Consider the following 17,554-nt stretch of genomic DNA (forward strand, 5'->3'; position numbering starts at 1 on the left):
TTTGGGTATGCCAAAGAGAAGCCATCAAGTGTTCCTTTAAGCGAAAAGATAAAAGTTCTCCACTTAATAAGGAAAGAAAAGATATTGCATGATGAGGTTGTTTAAATCTATGATAAAGGCCAGGAATGGTGGCACACATCTGTAATCCCAGCACTTTGGGAGGCCAAAGCAGGTGGATCACTTGAGGCCAGGAGTTCGAGACTAGCCTGGCCAATATGGCAAAACCCTATCTCTACTAAAAATACAAACAAATTTAGCCGGGTGTAGTGGTGCATACCTGTAATCCCAGCTGCTCAGGAGGCAGAGGCAGGAGAATCGCTTAAACCTAAGAGGCGGAGGTTGCAGTGAGCCCAGATTGCGCCTCTTACCCCAGCCTGGGTGACAGATCAAGACTCTGTCTAAAAAAAAATAAAGAAAGAAAGAATAAAAAGAAAAAAGCTATGATAAGGAGTTTGTACTAGTTTTGCTGTCACACCTCAAACTGCAAAAGTTACTGCCACAGTGTGTGGTAAGTGCCTAGTTAAGATGGAAAAGGCATTAATTTTTGTGGGTGGAAGATATGTACAGAACATGTTTCAACTGATGGCAATTAGGTTTATCCAAGGTTTCAGGCATCCATGAAGGGTCCTGGAGTGTGTCTGCCACAGATAATGAGGGGACTATTGTACTTATTTTTCAAATATATGTTGTGATTGGCAAAATATATAGCCTTATAAAAGCCTAGAATTTCTTGCTATCCTTTGTTCATCATGAACTTTTAAGACAGATGCTACTCTTCCCATCCCAGGAGCTTTAAAGCTGTGAGTTATAATGCCAACATGGCCAATTCCACGAACCATACCACACGCAACCAGTCCCCCAAATGGCAAAAAAGTGGCATCAAGAAACCCTGATCGCAAACATATGAATCTCTTAAGGGGGTGGACCTCAAGTTCCTGAGGAACATGCGCTTTGAAGCACAACAAGAAGGGCCTGAAGAAGATGCAGGCCAGCAATGCCAAGGCCATGCGTGCGAGAGCCAAGGCTATTGAGGCCCTCGTAAAACCCAAGGAGGTTAAGCCCGAGATCGCAAAGGGTGTCATCTGCAAGTCCCATCAACTTGCCTGCAGTGCCCACCCCAAGCTTGGGAAGCGTGCTCATGCCCACTTTGCCAGGAGTCTCAGGCTCTGCTGACCAAAGGCCAAGGCTCAAAACAAGGCTCAGACCATGGCTTCAGCTCCAGCCTCCGTTCTGGCTCCAGCTCAGGCTCCCAAAGGTGCTCAGGCACCCATGAAGGCTCCCGAGTAGAGGCCTGTGTCTGCCAGAATGAGGACAGAAGGACTGGTGTGACCTCTGGGCTGCTGTCTGCTTGGGGCTGGTGCCCTCCTGTGCTATTTGCATGAATAAACGTGAGGCAGGAAAAATACATACATACATAGATGCTAAAAGAACAATTATTATACAGGTTCTGTGAACATTTTTTTGAAGTTAAAAACCATCATGCTCATAGAGTTTGTTCAAACCACTGGCATAGACAGCTAGAATTTAGAAAGCAAAGTGAACACTTTCGCCTAGGTGGTTCAATAGATTTTTTTTTTCCCTGCAAAGGATGGGATTTGAACTCAGCTTTGAATAATGATTAAGTTTTCTTTTTGTTTTTTTTTTTTTTTTTTTTGAGACGGAGTCTCGCTCTGTAGCCCAGGCTGGAGTGCAGTGGCCGGATCTCAGCTCACTGCAAGCTCCGCCTCCCAGGTTCACGCCATTCTCCGGCCTCAGCCTCCCGAGTAGCTGGGACTACAGGCGCCCGCCACCTCGCCTGGCTATTTTTTGTATTTCTTAGTAGAGACGGGGTTTCACCGTGTTAGCCAGGATGGTCTCGATCTCCTGACCTCGTGATCCGCCCATCTCGGCCTCCCAAAGTGCTGGGATTACAGGCTTGAGCCACCGTGCCCGGCCCAATGATTAAGTTTTTAACAGCAAGGATATGTCTGAGATTCAACCCATTTCAGGTGTCCCAGTGTATATGAAAGGAGAAGGCTTCATACCTACATGTTATAATTCTCTCCCTGACAGGTCATGATACCTCAAGATCAGCTGAATTGGAGCACAGCTGGATGGAGGCCTCAGGTTAATTAACTTCCTTTGAGAGCATCCAGAAAATTAGCAAAGACATGAGAAACGATTCACCCTAGTAATGCATACCAATCAGCCAGGACACTCTGAAACCTATTAAATCAGATTTTTAATCTTCTAAGCGCTGTAGACACCTGTGTGACATCAGCCACACCCTCAAATCTTAAGGGAAACATGAATACAAGAACACATGTGTACAAGGAATCATGCATAAAAGGATTGTGCCTTCAAATCAAGTCAACTGTTTTTATTTGTCATCAAATGTGAATGGAGATATGGAATGCCAAAAACCAGCAGTGAATCACTTCTTGAATAAGTCACCTCATTCTTCTAGACTTTGATTTGATAAAGGGAGGGATTGGACCAAAGAATCTTTAAGGTCTCTTCCTACTAGTATGTTTCTACCTTTTGGATGATGACTATGATGAACAGTGTCATATGTTCCCAAGGAGCTGGCTGGTGCCACTGCTCTAGCCCTGTGTTCTAGAAGTGGATAGAGGATTTGCCTAGGGAGGTGAGCAGAGGAAGAGATGGCTTCCTCATTTGATGTGGAATAAGTCTCAATAGGCTGTCATTTCCAAAACCCTTTCATAAAAGTTGTTTCTCTGCAATAAGTGAAGCTTCTCCCTTTTTGACCTGTCCCTTTAGGCTAAAATTTGCCAGTGAACCTGATCTTTCTTTCTTTCTTTCTTTCTTTCTTTCTTTCTTTCTTTCTTTCTTTCTTTCTTTCTTTCTTTCTTTCTTTCTTTCTTTCTTTCTTTCTTTCTTTCTTTCTCTTTCTCTCCTTCCTTCCTTCCTTCCTTCTTTCTTTCCTTCTTTCTTTCTATCTTTCCTTCTTTCTTTCTTTCTCTCTCTTTCTCTTTCTTTCTTTCTCTCTCTCTTTCTTTCTTTCATTCATTTGTTCATTCATTCTTTCTTTCCTTCCTTCCTTCCTTCTTTCTTTCCTTCTTTTTCTTTTTGAACCTGATTTCACTCACATAAGAAATGCTGCCTATTCACTCCCTGCACTGCTGGGAGGAAATCATCTAAGATGATTCCTCTTTCGAAAAATATTTTGGCATGAAAGATCACAATGCTTAAAAATGTTCGTAGCTTTTTATCTTATAATCTTACTTCCAGAAATCAATCTTAAGAAAGTAATTCTAAATGTCATTACAGATTTAGGTATGAGGATGCTCATCACTGAGTTGTGTAACTGCAAAACTGAAAGCAACCTACACTTGTAGAACAGAGGAATGGTGAAGAAGTCATGGCATGTTGAAATGATGAAATATTGTGTTAACAAATGGTATTCAACAGTTTGAAACAGAGACTTGAAGACCGCTTATTTCAAAAAATGGTAAGTCAAGAATATGAGATACAAAATTAGGCCAGGCGCAGTGGCTCACGCCTGTAATCCCAGCACTTTGGGAGGCTGAGGCGGGCAGATCACCTGAGGTCAAGAGTTCAAGACCAGACTGGCCAACATGGTGAAACCCTATCTCTACTAAAAATACAAAATTAGCTGGGCATGGTGGCGCATACCTGTAATCCCAGCTACTCAGGAGGCTGAGGCAGGAGAATCGCTTGAACCTGAGAGGAGAAGGTTGCAGTGAGCTGAGATTGCACCATTGTGCTCCAGCCTGGGTGACAAAAGCAAGACTCCTTCTCAAAAAAACAAACAAGCAAGCAAACAAAATTGATTGTATCTTGCGATTTCAATTCCATAAACAAACAAAATGGATAGAAAAAAGAAATAGACCAAAATGTTAACAGTGGTATTTCCAGATGCTGGGATTCTCTCTTGCTTATATTCATCTAATATTTTTATTAACAAACTTCTATTGTTATCAAAACAAAAATACTGGTCAGGTGCAGTGGCTCCTGCCTGTAATCCCAGCACTTTTGGAGGCTGAGGCGGGCGGATCACCCGAGCTCAGGAGCTTGAGAACAGCCTGGCTAACGTGGCAAAACCCTGTCTCCACTAAAAATGCAAAAATTAGGCCGCTGTGGTGGTACACGCCTGTAATCCTGGCTACTTGGGAGTCTGAGACAGGAGAATCCCTTGAACCCATGAGGCAGAAGTTGCAGTGAGCCGAGATCTTGCCACTGCATTCCAGCCTGGGCAACAGAGCAAGACTCCATCTCAAAAAAAAAAAAAGAAAAGAAAAGAAAGAAAGAAAAGAAAAAAGCAAACTCACAGGGCAGGAAACCCTACCAGGAAGATAATCGTGGGGCTCCCCAGAAGCTCTTCACCTGCATGGGTGGCCCTGAAGAGATGGAACATGTACACACTTATTAGTGGCTCCATGACCTGCCAAAGTGGCCCAGGCGGAAGGTGCTCTGCTGTGCTTGTCACTAAATTTAGACTACAGGTGGCAGGAAGGACATAGGAGGAAGGCTTAAAGATCCAAGGGGGCGGCTGCTTAGAAAGTTTTGGGAACCTAAATCTGGGTTGTGCTGTTGAGTGGAAACACCAGTTCCAAACATCCCAGCCAGCTGGTGCAGCACTGTTTGTCCTGAGAACTGGAGGTGAACATTCACTTGTCCACACAAATACCCAGCTTGCGCACCACCAGCAGGAGTCTGCTGAGACCAGGAGCCAACCAGGCGGGCAACCCCACTGGAGACTCTCAGGGTGCTCTGCTTGCTCTGTAGGCTGGCTGATCCCAGCTGCTGGGAAGTCAGATCCCACAGGCAGACGTTGCAGGCAGCCTGGACAAAGCCTGGGAAACACATAGGAGATCTTCCCTTCATTCAAACCTCTGGCATAGAGGTGAAGTGTGAGGGCTCTGGAGTGAGAGCCACTATTGTCTTCCAGCTCTTCTACTAACTAGGCTGGAGGATAAGCCTTAGATAAGCTGCTTGATCGCCTCACTTTCCCCAGTTAGCATGGAACCTTGGACCTGACGTATGGTGGATGCTTGACAAATGCTGTCCAATGAAGGACAAAGAGTAGGATAGGGTTGGCCTCATCAAGCAGACCCCTGAGGTAGGTTCACAGGGGCTTCTCCCCTTTGGGAAGAGACACATGGTGTGTCATGGTTCCCTGCTCTCCCACACCCCTTCACCGCTCAACTAAGAGGGAATCCCTTCTATCCATGCAGGCATGTTCTGGCTTTCCTCTTGGTGGGTAGGTACACATCCACAATCTAGGCCACAATTAGGAGTGGCTCAGTCTTGGCAGGGTTTGGGGCAGCAGAGTCCTCACCATCGGTTGGTGGGGTGGTGGGAGCTGCTTTCTTCCATCTTTCTCACAATCTTGCTTCCTCTAACATATTTCCATCTTAGACACGATGTTATTATATTATCTTTAAGAATGTAGGAAAACCCTCCCCACCTCATTCCCACCACCCCTACTCTGCCTCTGGTCCCGGGCGATGGAGTTCAGGCTTGAGCCAAATGTAACCAGCCCACAAGGGTCAAGAGGGCCCCAGGGGGCCTTAAACATACAAGGAAAAAATAAGAGCATATCAAGGCCCTCCCAAGGGGCCAACCAAGAGAATGTTGAAGCCCACGCAGAAGTTCTTTAACAATTGAGAGGGGGTGGGAGAGCTTCCCTCGAGGGTGACTGAGAAGAAGGATAAACAGGAAAATCAGCATTCAGAGGAGAGGATGAGGGAATGGAGGCTATCCCCAAACGCCCAGGGTGGGCGGTTACATGAGATCTCACAGTTCACCTACAGCTCTCTCTCATCCTAAATCTCTCTGTGGCCTCTGAAGCAACAAGTTTCTCTACTTTTAACCGCTTGAGCAGAGACAGAGGCATGTCAGGCGTGAACCACAGTAACCAGTTCACGATGGAAATTCAAGAAGAGAGGAAAACATCTCACAAATTGCTGCCCGGGCTTTGTGGGTGGAGAGGCTGGGGGAGGGTGGGGACAGGAGAAGGGGTTTATCCACCAGCTGATCAAGCCTACCAGCAGCAATTGCTCCGGATGTTGGGGATTTGGGGGCTTCTTCCCAGGCCAGTGTAGCTAATTTAAGTCATCTGTGTGCTGAAATTCAGTTAAAATGGAGTTTTAGCAGAATTCTTCATGTGGATGCTGTGGTTAAAAAGAAATTCCTTTTCAGTGATGTTTGAACAGTGAGTCAAAATAAGGCCAGTAATAAGCTAGTGATGAGTAAGTCCAGGACAGAGCAAGACCTGGGTGGAGAGGATATTTACATGGAGCGCACGGGCCAACGTAGAAGGGAAATGATTCCTTCTCCAGGTCTCTCAGCAGGAAGTGGCCTCCTGCTCTCCTCCCACCCACCCCTGTTCTATAGGGATTATTGTTTCCTTATAGAATTCTTGAGCCTGATTGAACTTCAATGATCATAGGCAAGGATCTGTCTTTTTCAAGATAAAGTTTCTTTTATTGCTTTTTCTTATTAAAAAGTGCCACCGCTCCACAGGCACGGTGGCTCATGCCTGTAATCCCAGCATTTTGGGAGGTTGAGGTAGGTGGATCACTTGAGGTCAGGAATTCGAGACCAGCCTGGCCAATGTGGTGAAAGCCCATCTCTATTAATAAAACAAAAAATTAGCCAGGGGTGGTGGTGCACACGTGTAATCCCAGCTACTCAAGAGGAGAGAATCTCTTAAACCTGGGAGGCGAAGGTTGCAGTGAGCTGAGATTGAACCACTGCACTCCAGCCTGGGCTACAAAGCAGGACTTCCTTTCAAAAAAAAAAAGAGTATTACTTCTCATTACAGAAAAATCAGAAAATACTAATAAATGTTAAAGTACTCATAATCTCTCTTAAACATCACTATTAATGCCACTTTAGATTATTAGTACACCCTCCTAGGTAAATACATATATATATGTATATATGTAATATATTTGAGTATATATAGCATATATGATACACACACTAATGTACTTTTTTCAAACAAAAACGGGTCCATCCTGTAGTATGGCTTTGTGCTTTATTTCTCCTCTTTTACCTAACATTTTCTGTGGCTGTAGATACATTTGCCAGCATCATTTAATGGCTGCATATTTTCCTACCACCTGAAGTACTAAGTTGATTTAGCCAGTTCCCTGTTGTTGGACACTTAGGTTGTTGCAACTTTTTCTCAATTATAATTGTTGTAATGAACATCCATGCAGCTAAATCTTTGCATAAATTCTTTTTTTTTTTTTCATGCCTCAGGTTTATTTATACAAATAGCACAGGAGGACACCAGCCCCCTGCAGACAGCAGCCCAGGGGGGTCACATCAGTCCTTCTGTCCTCACGTTGGCGGACAGAGATCTCTACTCTGAAGCCTTTGTAGGGGGCCTGGGCACCTTTGGGAGCCTGAGCTGGAACTGAAGCTGGAGCTGCAGCCTGGGCCTTGGTTTGATCCTTGACCTTGGCCTTTGGCTGGCACAGCCTAAGCGCCTTGGCAATGCGGGCACAAGCATGCTTCCCAAGCTTGGGGTGGCCAATGTAGGCAAGCCGACTGAGCTTGCGGCTGACACCCTTTGGGATCTTGGGCTTAACCTCTTTGGGCTTTATGAGGGTCTCGATAGCCTTGGCACGTGCACTCATGGTCTTGGCACTGTTGGCCTGCATCTTCTTTAGGCCCTTCTTGTTGTGCTTCTTGGCAAAGGGCATGTTCCTCAGGAACTTGGAGTCCACCCGCATTTCTATGCCATTTTTGGAACTGGTCATGTGTGGTGTGGTTCTTGGACTTGGCCGTGTCTGCACTGTAAGCCACGGCTCCCAAAGCTCCTAGAACCGGAAGAGCTTGCATGAATTCTTAACCCCTTCATTGGATAAATTCCCAGAAGTTAAATTGCTGAAGCTCCTTCATATTTGTATGTTGGGAAAAATAAACCCAGATATTGGCCTAAAATACTGAATTAACACTAAAAGGTTCCCAGCCTTCAGTGGAGAGTTGGACAACCCATGCCAGTGAGCTCCAGAGGCCGTGCTGTTTGCTCTGTACAAGGAAGAGACTCTCCATCCTCATGTGACTGTTGGAGATACCAGCTATGAGAATGGAAGCCACAATTATAACTTTTTGTAAAAGCAAGGGCTCTTCATTAAAAGCCATCTATAGGAGTTATCCATCTTCTGGAGCCTCAAGTGTGGGATACTTTGGAATGCATGTGTGTGTATCAGACCTGTCATACTTACCTACCTTTAGCATGTGTGGACATTGCATCCTTCTTTCTCTTCTCTTTGCGTACCTTCTTCTCTGCTGGCCACAGGTGAATTGGAATACAAATGGTTTTTGAAATTCTATAGGAATGTCCTGGCCCATTATCAAATAGTGCCTGCTTCTCACTTAACATCTCTGCCCTGAGGGTATTTGGAGTGCAATTCAAAGGCCTCAGAACAGAAGTACAAATTGTCATATCCAGTAGAAAGCAGATCAAAACTGCATGAGGTGGCTCACACTTGTAATCCCAGCACTTTGGGAGGCTGAGGCAGGCAGATCACTTGAGGTCAGGAGTGTGAGACTAGCCTGGCCAACGGTGAAACCCTCTCTCTATTAAAAATATAAAACTTAGCCGGGCATGGCGGCAGGCACCTATAATCTCAGCTACTCGGGAGGGTGAGGCATGAGAATCTCTTGAACCTGGGAGGCGGAGGTTGCAGTGGTGAGCCGAGATTGTGCCACTGCACTCCAGCCTCCAGCCTGGGTGACAGAGTGAGACTCTGTCTCCTGGAAAAAAAAAAAAAAAAGTAGAAAGCAGATCGAGATCCCCACCCCCAACCCCAACCCCACCTTAGAAATACAATTTAAATTGAATCAGCTTGTGACTAAATCTGTAAGCTAATAATCCTCCCCCAAGGAGAATGGCGGCTGGGTGAGTTGCTGGGGCAGGTAAGGAATCGTAGAGGAATACAAGTGGGGCTGTAGAGGAAAGAGGAAGGTGTGCATTGAAGTTGAAAGAGAGTTGGCTTGGGAGTGAGGAAGCTGGGCTCCAGTTCTGCCAGCGATGTAAGGTGCGTCTTTGAGGAAGTTGCCTCCCTACTCTGCTCCTGTTTCTTCATCATTTAACCAGGTGCTACCATCCCGTCCTGTTCTCACTACTTTGATCTTTTCCTCACTCATTTAATAATTTTCTAGTAATGTGGTTCAGAGCATTGTTTCATGACTTTTGACAGTCTTTTACACTTTCTGAATCTTGTAGATGGGCTGCCCAGTAACTGATCGCATCTGAATGCCTTGGAGAGTTAGCAAGTCAATCTTTGACTTTCGCTATTGTCAAAGCCCTTCAGTTTCCAAAAGCCTCTCGGATAGCAACAAGCTCTTGTTTATAGGTGACCATGCTCCTTTGCTTTTAAAGCCTGGAACATGGGGGCCTCCAGGAGCTAGGAATGTCCACGTCATGTATACCTGGAGAATTCCCCCACTTCTACTCACTTTCTGCAAGGCTTTGGCCAGCAGGAACTACAGAGTTGGCAGATAGATTTCATCCAGCATGCCAGCCTAATCAAGCGGTGGCAGCTGCCTCAATGGTCCTACTGAAAAGCACTCTAAGGCCACTTCCATTCTCAGCCAGAAAGGTTCCCATGTCTGCCACGAGCAAGAAACATGGGGAGGAGGTGCCATTACTGCCATTTCTGATCTTCCTGACCTAGTTTATGAGAATCAATACATTTGCAAGTCCTAGCTTTCCAATAGGTTCCTGTGCTTCAGGGCGGGGATGCAGAAAATCATCCCTCTTAGGGAGGTGAGCTTGAGCAGCAGGTGACCAGTGCTGTAAAAGGAGGTGTGCGTCTCACCCAAAACCATCTAGCAGCATGAAGGTGAGGTGTCTCCTCTCACCTGGACACTGCATTTTCTCAAACTGCGTTTTACTCTTGGGTGGTGGCTTATCCTCTCCAAGCCTTCTCTGGATGTTAATTTTCACTTTTCTCCTGTTTTATTTTGAGTAGGTAAGGTGAGAACTCACAGTGAAAGTGGCCTTGAGCCTCTGTTTTCCAGCAGGAGAAACTGGCTGGACCACTGTGGGCTGGAAGTTGGGACTTCAAACACAATCCATTATTTTCTGGACGGAAAAGGTTTAGAAGCTAGCACCAAGGGAAGGGTTTGATGTGTTCTCCTCATTCTTTTGATATGAGTGGAAAGTAAAAGAAGTGTGGGGTGGTTATTAGAGGAGCTCTAAGGTGGGGAGCAGAAAACTCCAGAAAAGTTGGTTGGTTCGTTTTGAGACAGAGTCTTGCTCTGTCGCCAGGCTGGAGTGCAGTAGTGCAATATTGGCTCACTGCAACCTCCGCCTCCCGGGTTCAACCAGTTTTCCCTGCGTCAGCCTCCAGAGTAGGTGGGATTACGGGCGCCCGCCACCACACCCGGCTAATTTTTGTATTTTTTATTAGATACGGGGTTTCGCCATGTTGGCCATGCTGGTCTCGAGCTCCTGATCTCATATGATCCACCTGCCTCGGCCTCCCAATGTGCTGGGATTACAGGCATGAGCCACTGCTCCTGGCTTCCAGAAGGGTTTTGAAAGCAGGCTTTTTAGAACTGGAGCTAGCATGCATCTGTGTTAATGGCAGTGTGGTCCACAGGGCAAACCAAGGCATGGAATCAGGAAGCCAGAGCTCTATCTTCAGCCTTGTCACCCATTGCAGAAGTCAATTCGCCTGTCTGGACCTCAGTTTCCCCATCAGTTAAAACATGCCCTGCCCACCTCAGTTTTGGGGATAATCTGATAGAGAAAGGATGTGAACACTTCTTGAAAAAAATAGCTAAAGAGCTATATAAATGGAAGGCATGATTGTTTGTTTTCCTAAGTGAAGCTGTCTCTTTGCCATCACTGCTGGAGAGGCTGTTTGGATCATAAGTATTTGGCCTCTGAACTTTCATTCTGGACTGGAGCAGCTGTGGGTGGCAGGAATGCAGAGAGGGAGGAAATATCAGAGTTTGCAAGCCTGGGCCTCAGTCTCAGAGTTGGCCAAGATTCTAGGGGAAAAAATAATCTCAAGTAGCTCTTTGTGGTCATGAAGGATACACTTATGCAATTGTTTTCAATATTTTAAGAGTCTGAAGAAAAGCTTTAAGGAACACTTATCCCAGTGGAAAGCAATAGAGTTACTCATTCAACCTAGATTGAACAAACCTGCATAAAATAGCGAATAGAAAAAATTATCTAAACAATTCAACACTCCTCTTTTTTCTGGCACATACACATACATAAACAAGAGGATTATTTCATCCACAGTGATTCCGCTAGGGTGTTTGGTGTGTTCTTCTTCCCCCTTTCCAACAAGTTAGAGCCTTTCCATTCTTCAAAGTTCTTCTCAATTGCTTTGTCTTTTTATACTCAGTGCCAAGCACAGTATAGTAGGCACTCAGTAAGTTTCTGATAAATGAAATACCACCCTGTCTGGGGTATATCATGACCATAATGGCTCCCAGTGAATCATGCCTCTCTCAATCCATGTGCTTATGGAGTCCCTTTCACACTGACTCTGGGCTCCACCACGTAACTTGCTTTGGCCAATTGGACCTTAGCAAACACATTATAAGCAAGAACTTGAAATGTGCTTATACACTGAAACATAAATACCATATGAAGAAGTCTAAGTGAGCCTGCTGCAGATACCTGGCCCAGTCAACAGCCAGCTCTAATGACAGGTCATGTGACTGAGGCCATGTTAGAGCGTCCAGTCCTCATCAAACCACCAAATGATTGCAGCCAAAGTCAGCAGAATTGCCCAGCTGAGCCCAGCCCAAATTGCTGACCTTTAAAATCATGAACAAGTAAAATTGTAGTCTTAAGCCACTGAATTTTCATGTGTTATGCAGTAATATATCACTGGGATGCCACTTCTTTTTAGAAAATTAATAGAAACCTTTAAGTGAGAAATAGTAAATATTATGTTACAGCTAATCTATCAACTTTGGTAGTGTTTTCTTGGACGACTGTCATAAGAAGAATTTGAAGGCTAAATTAATGGAAAAGAAAGCCAGCCAGCCGCAATGGCTCACTCCTGTAATCCCAGCACTTTGGGAGGCTGAGGCAGGTTGATCACCTGAGGTCAGGAGTTCGAGACCAGCCTGGCCAAGATGGTGAAACCCCATCTCTATTAAAAATACAAAAATTAGCTGAGCATGGTGGTGCACACCTGTAGTCCCAGCTACTCGAGGCTGAGGCAGGAGAATCACTTGAATCTGGGAGGCAGAGGTTGCAGTGATCTGAGATCAAGCCACTGCACTCCAGCCTGGGTGACAGAGTGAGGCTCCATATAAAAACAACAACAATAACAAAAACAATAAATAAACAAGCAAAACAAATGGAAAAGAAAGTCAAATTCATTAGTGGTGTGTGCAAAGAACATGGACAGGAGTGGAGACAATATATATGCTATATATTTGTCATTCTTGTTCCATATTATCAATCACAGGTCAATGAATTTACAAAGCAGGACTATTTTTTTTGTTTGTTTGTTTGTTTTTTTTTTTTTGAGATGGAGTTTCGCTCGTGTTTCCCAGGCTGAAGTGCAATGACGCATTCTCAGCTCACTGCAATCTCTACCTTCCAGGTTCAAACGATTCTCCTGCCTCAGCCTCCCAAGTAGCTGGGATTACAGGCACCTACCACCATGCCTGGCTCTTTTTTTTTTTTTTTTTTTGTGACGGAGTCTGACTCTGTCGCTCAGGCTAGAGTGCAGTGGCACGATCTCGGCTCACTGCAGCTTCCGCCTCCCAGGTTCACGCCATTCTCCTGCCTCAGCCCCCCGAGTAGCTGGGACTAGAGGCACCCACCACCATGCCCAGCTAATTTTTTATATTTTTAGTAGAGACAGGGTTTCACCATGTTAGCCCAGATAGTCTCGATCTCCTGACCTCGTGATCCACCTGCCTCAGCCTCCCAATCATTTTTGTATTTTTAGTAGAGAGGGGGTTTCACCACATTGGCCAGGCTGGTCTCAAACTCCTGACCTCAGGTGATCCGCCCACCTCAGCCTCCCAAAGTCCTGGGATTACAGGTATGAACCACCGCACCAGGCCAAAAAAGCAGAACTATTCAAGTTGAATGTTAGGTAGGCCAACTGGCAAGGAATTTTTCCAGTGAGTTAGGTCACATTTTCCAGGAACAGTGACAGTGAAGGCAGAACACTTTGAGTAGACACAACCAAGCATTATTTACGTCACTGGAGAACACAATTATATACTGAAGAGGCTCACAATTTGGGACTTTGGTTGACTAGCAGATTACCTGGGGCAGTTTGAGAGTGTGTTTACCATGGCTCCATCGTGTCATCAGCCTCGTAGGTCCAGAAACTCAGTGCTGTTGGTGTGTCCAGAGCTGACTGGACTCTTGGGAACAGACCTACAAGAATCAGGTTCATGAGAGACTGACAGTAAAATGAAATGCAAAGACTTCCTGGGATACGGCAATTCTTATCTGCTCCCCAGACTAAATGAGTCATCAGAAAGGCTTGGTCCTGTGAAAAGCATGGAGTGAGAAGAAAGGAAGTGAGAAGATTCAGAGGGAACGTTTCACACGAGTCAAGAAGGACGGATGGAGCATCTCTGCCCCACAACAGTGCTCTCTCCAGCAGTGGGAAAAGCCCTGACCTCAGGCCCAGCGTCTCTGTCCCTTGAGCACAACTGGAGGCACGCTGACCACTTGCAGACATTGGTTCCCCTTCTGACATCTCTGCAGACCTCATTTCTTCTGGGAGACCTGCTTCCTCCAACACATTAACATCATTGATTAGGCCATTGCTACTTTTCTGTTTAGAAACACCTTCTGGGGATTACACCATAATTAGAGTTTTGTTTTTCCAAATCCCTGATTATCCATTACCACTTTGATTTATTTTATTTATGCATTTATTTATTTTTTGAGAGGAAGTCTCGCTCTTGTCCCCCAGGCTACAGTGCAGTGGCACGATCTCAGCTCACCACAACCTCCGCCTCCCGGGTTCAAGCAATTCTCCTGCCTCAACCTCCTGAGTAGCTGGGATTACAGGTGCCTGCCATCATGCCTGGCTAATTTTTGTATTTTTAGTAGAGACAGGGTTTCACCATGTTGGCCAGGCTGGTCTCAAACTCCTGACCTCAGGTGATCCGCCCACCTTGGTCCTCCAGAGTGCTGGGATTATAGACATGAACCACAGTGCCCGGCCTGCCACTTTGATTCATAAGGCATCTTACCCCTTTGAAGATTTCCATATAATGCAATGATTTTGTTCACCCATCCTTATATCTATTTGTTCTATTTCATCTGTTTATTCAATAAATTCCTAATATACAGTCAGTTGGTGCTGGAGGAGGTTAAGAGTTTGAGTAAAGCATGGCTCTTGCCTCCAAAGAGCCTCAGAGGCGAGAAAAGAGACAGGAGTCTAGGTGAGAGACCAGCCCTAGACAAGAACAGGGAAGAAATGAGGACATTCTGCCTAAGGTAGAGCTGGTGTGATAGGGAAACAGTGGCAGGTATCAGAGAAGGAGAGATGCTAAAGACAGAAAATAGATTTAGTGACTGCCTTGTGGTTGGGCAATGAGGGAGCAGGAGACCAGGATGATAAAAATGAATGTTAACTACTAAATATTTATTAGTGTCATCATCATCCTTGTTAACAACCTGCACTTATTTATTTATTATTATTATTTTTTTGAGACAGAGTCTTGCTCTGTTGCCCAGGCTAGAGTGCAGTGGCGCAATCTTGGCTCACTGCAACGTCCACCTCTTGGGTTCAAGTGATTCTCGTGCCTCAGCCTTCCGAGTAGCTGAGATTACAGGTATCTGCCACCATGCCCGGCTAATTTTTGTATTTTTAGTAGAGACGGGGTTTCGCCATGTTGGCCAGGCTGGTCTCAAACTACTGACCTCCAGTGATCCACCTGCAGCAGGCTCCCAAAGTGCTGAGATTACAGGCGTGAGCCACCGCACCCAGCCTAATAGCCTGGATTTATTAAACACTTCCAGCATACCACTGTTCTAAGCACTTTATAACCATGAATTCATTTAATCCTCACAACCCAATGAACCAGGCACTGCCACATATCTGTATTTCAGGTGAGGAAATGCAGGCAGAGAGAAATAAGTAACTTGTCCAAGGTGATGCAGCTAGTCAGAGGCAGGGGCGGGGTAACTCTCTGGTATCTAAGTGTCCTGGAGGATGTCTCCCACAAAGATAGAAAACCAGAGGAAGATACACAGAATAGTTTTAGAAATGTGTGATTTGAGATGCCTGGGGCCATCCGGTGGAGAGTTCCAGGAGGGAGTTGTATGTACAGGAGGGAGGCCAAGGAGAGCATCTGCCTGGAAATAGTTTAAACATCACCAGCATCTCCATGTGGCGGCGGAAGCTGTAGGTCTGGTATGGAATATCACAGATGGGGCCACGGTCAAGACCCAAAAGAAGAACCAAGAGTGAAGAGGCATTAGGAGGAAGAGGACCCAGACAGGGATTGTGGAAATGAGGGATTAAAGAGCTAAGGTATGAACCAAGAACTAGCGGTATCATAGAAGGTGAGGGAGAGAAGAGTTTCCAAAATCAGGCAATGCTCAAGTGCATCAGATACCACCACCAAGACAGCATTCAGATGAGGCTTGAAAAGCAGCCAGTAAGGTAGACATTCAGGAAGTTTGACAACTAATGGTCTTGACAAGCACAGTTTTGTGGCGTATGAACTCTAGCTCCCAAAGCACCCGGATCAGTGGTTTTCAAACTCTGGTACAAGAGAATCTTTTGATGGTTTATGGAAATGCAGATTCCTGGAACCTATGAACCTGGGTTCATAAGATTTAAGGCCAGCCCCAGGAATCAGAACTTTTTAAAATTGCCCCACCAGGTGATTCTGACATAGGTGGTTCATAAACTATGTTTTGACAGGCATGGCCCTGAAGACACAGCATTTCTTTTTCTACCTGCCCCAGGTTCTGGTTTCTTGTTAAATGATCTACAACCTCTCTCTGGGAAATCAACATATGAATGGCCAACCTTTCAGTTCACAGCTTCCCCCAAGGGCTTTGCACACTTATGTGCATACACAGAATAGGTAAGAAAGCCATTTATGCCTGACAGAAACACTTATAAGTAGGTATAAATACCTATGAGTAATCCAATGAAAGAGGAGACTAGAATAATAAAAATGGCTCTCAAATACATTTATATTTACTCTTCAGGACAAAGTGTAGAAGGAACATAGAGGAAAGAGTAGTAAACTCAGCTTGGAGGTGTTGGCTAAGGCATTCCTGAGGAGGTGAAATTTGAATTAGGACTTGAAGAATCAATAAGAATCCATGGGAAAAGGATTCCAGGCAGAGGAAGAGCAGGTGCAGAAGTACAGAGACATGAAGGAGCACAGTGGTTTCGGTAAAGGTGAGAACTGCACTGTGGCTGGAATAGAGGAAACGGGGTGGAAGAGAGGGTGTAGAAACAAATGGAATAATGGTGAATCAAGTTGGAAAGCTTCACTGGGCTCTTTGGCGGGTCATCACCCTTAGGAATTTGGGCTTCGTCTTGGAAGAAATGGAGAGCCCACACAGTTTTCAAGCAGGGACTTGTAAATTTGATAGCTAAGAATTTCAATGGTGGGAAGGCTAGGAGACCTCTTCCTGTTCGACTCTTCCAGCATCCAGCAGAAGAGGGATCTCTACGAGAGAAAGAATCCTGGAATTCACATGGTACTTGTAGACACAGCTTTTGAGTTTGTTTCTTGTAAGCTATGAAACCTAAAGACTCTAGTTTTGGAAATGAAGCATGGGAAAGAGGAGGGAGATAAAGACGGGGAAGAAATAACACTCAACTCCAATTCCTCAAAGGAAAAAAGAAAAGTATAATGTCTCTTTATCGAAACATGTATTTAAAATAATCACAAAAAAATAAAGTTCAGTTTTTGCAGAGTAGGCTACAGGAGGAGAACCATAAATGACCAAAGAACAACAAAGCAGAAAAAATAAGCACAGGAGAAAGAATATAAAAACAGGAAGTCAGCAGGCAGCAGTTCCCCATGAGGTCATTGGCAAAGGCCCAGGGCCCTCTTCTCTACAGGTCATGGGTGGGGAAGGGAAAGCTGGGCCGCAGGCCTTTTCTCATAGCCATGGGCACCGAACAGGGCAGAACACAGGGTCAATGCCAGACGCACCTGGAAATTTTCAAAAACTGTTTTTATGTGGGTTGGGGGTGGGGTGATCTCAAGGCTGCCCAGCTGGAGGCAAAGAAGCCCAGTTCAAGTCAGGAGCTGAGTCCCCTCTCTGGGTCTGCCATTAAGCGATTGTGTGACGTGGGCAAGAGCCTCCACCTCTCTGGCATGTTTCCTCACCTGGGATTTAGTATGATTGGCAAGGCCTCCATGCATGGGTGGCCAAGGGGCATGTTGAAATCCACTGTGCACTCCGGCATGAGCTGAAACCAGGAAGAACAATTGTTTAATTTTTCCAATTTACACCAAAACATTGTTCTGCCAGCCAAACCCACAGCCTCCGCAGCTGGGACCGCTCAGAGAGGTCCCTTTTTCTCCTTTATATGTAGGAGTTTTGTGGGCAAACAGTGGCACCGAAGTGAGGTGGTGTGGA

The 17,554-nt window shown here is 45.4% G+C and overlaps 1 protein-coding gene and 1 pseudogene across 1 annotated transcript; one reads left to right on the plus strand and one right to left on the minus strand.

The window, feature by feature from the left end:
- Positions 1-818: 818 nt before the first annotated feature.
- LOC112627958 lies at positions 819-1,287 on the plus strand (annotated as a pseudogene).
- A 5,919-nt stretch (positions 1,288-7,206) lies between these two features.
- On the minus strand, positions 7,207-7,705 carry LOC112627951 (60S ribosomal protein L29-like). The gene has a single exon (XM_025390702.1). It carries the CDS (start codon positions 7,677-7,679, stop codon positions 7,236-7,238), a length of 444 nt encoding a protein of 147 aa, XP_025246487.1. The 5' UTR covers positions 7,680-7,705; the 3' UTR covers positions 7,207-7,235.
- Between the last annotated feature and the right edge of the window lie 9,849 nt (positions 7,706-17,554).

Source organism: Theropithecus gelada, chromosome 7a (assembly GCF_003255815.1).
Source record: "Theropithecus gelada isolate Dixy chromosome 7a, Tgel_1.0, whole genome shotgun sequence".
Lineage (NCBI taxonomy): Eukaryota > Metazoa > Chordata > Mammalia > Primates > Cercopithecidae > Theropithecus > Theropithecus gelada.

Coding starts and splice junctions, on each gene's coding strand:
- LOC112627951 (XM_025390702.1), bottom strand. CDS start 7,679: ATGCCCTTTGCCAAGAAGCACAACAAGAAGGGCCTAAAGAAGATGCAG.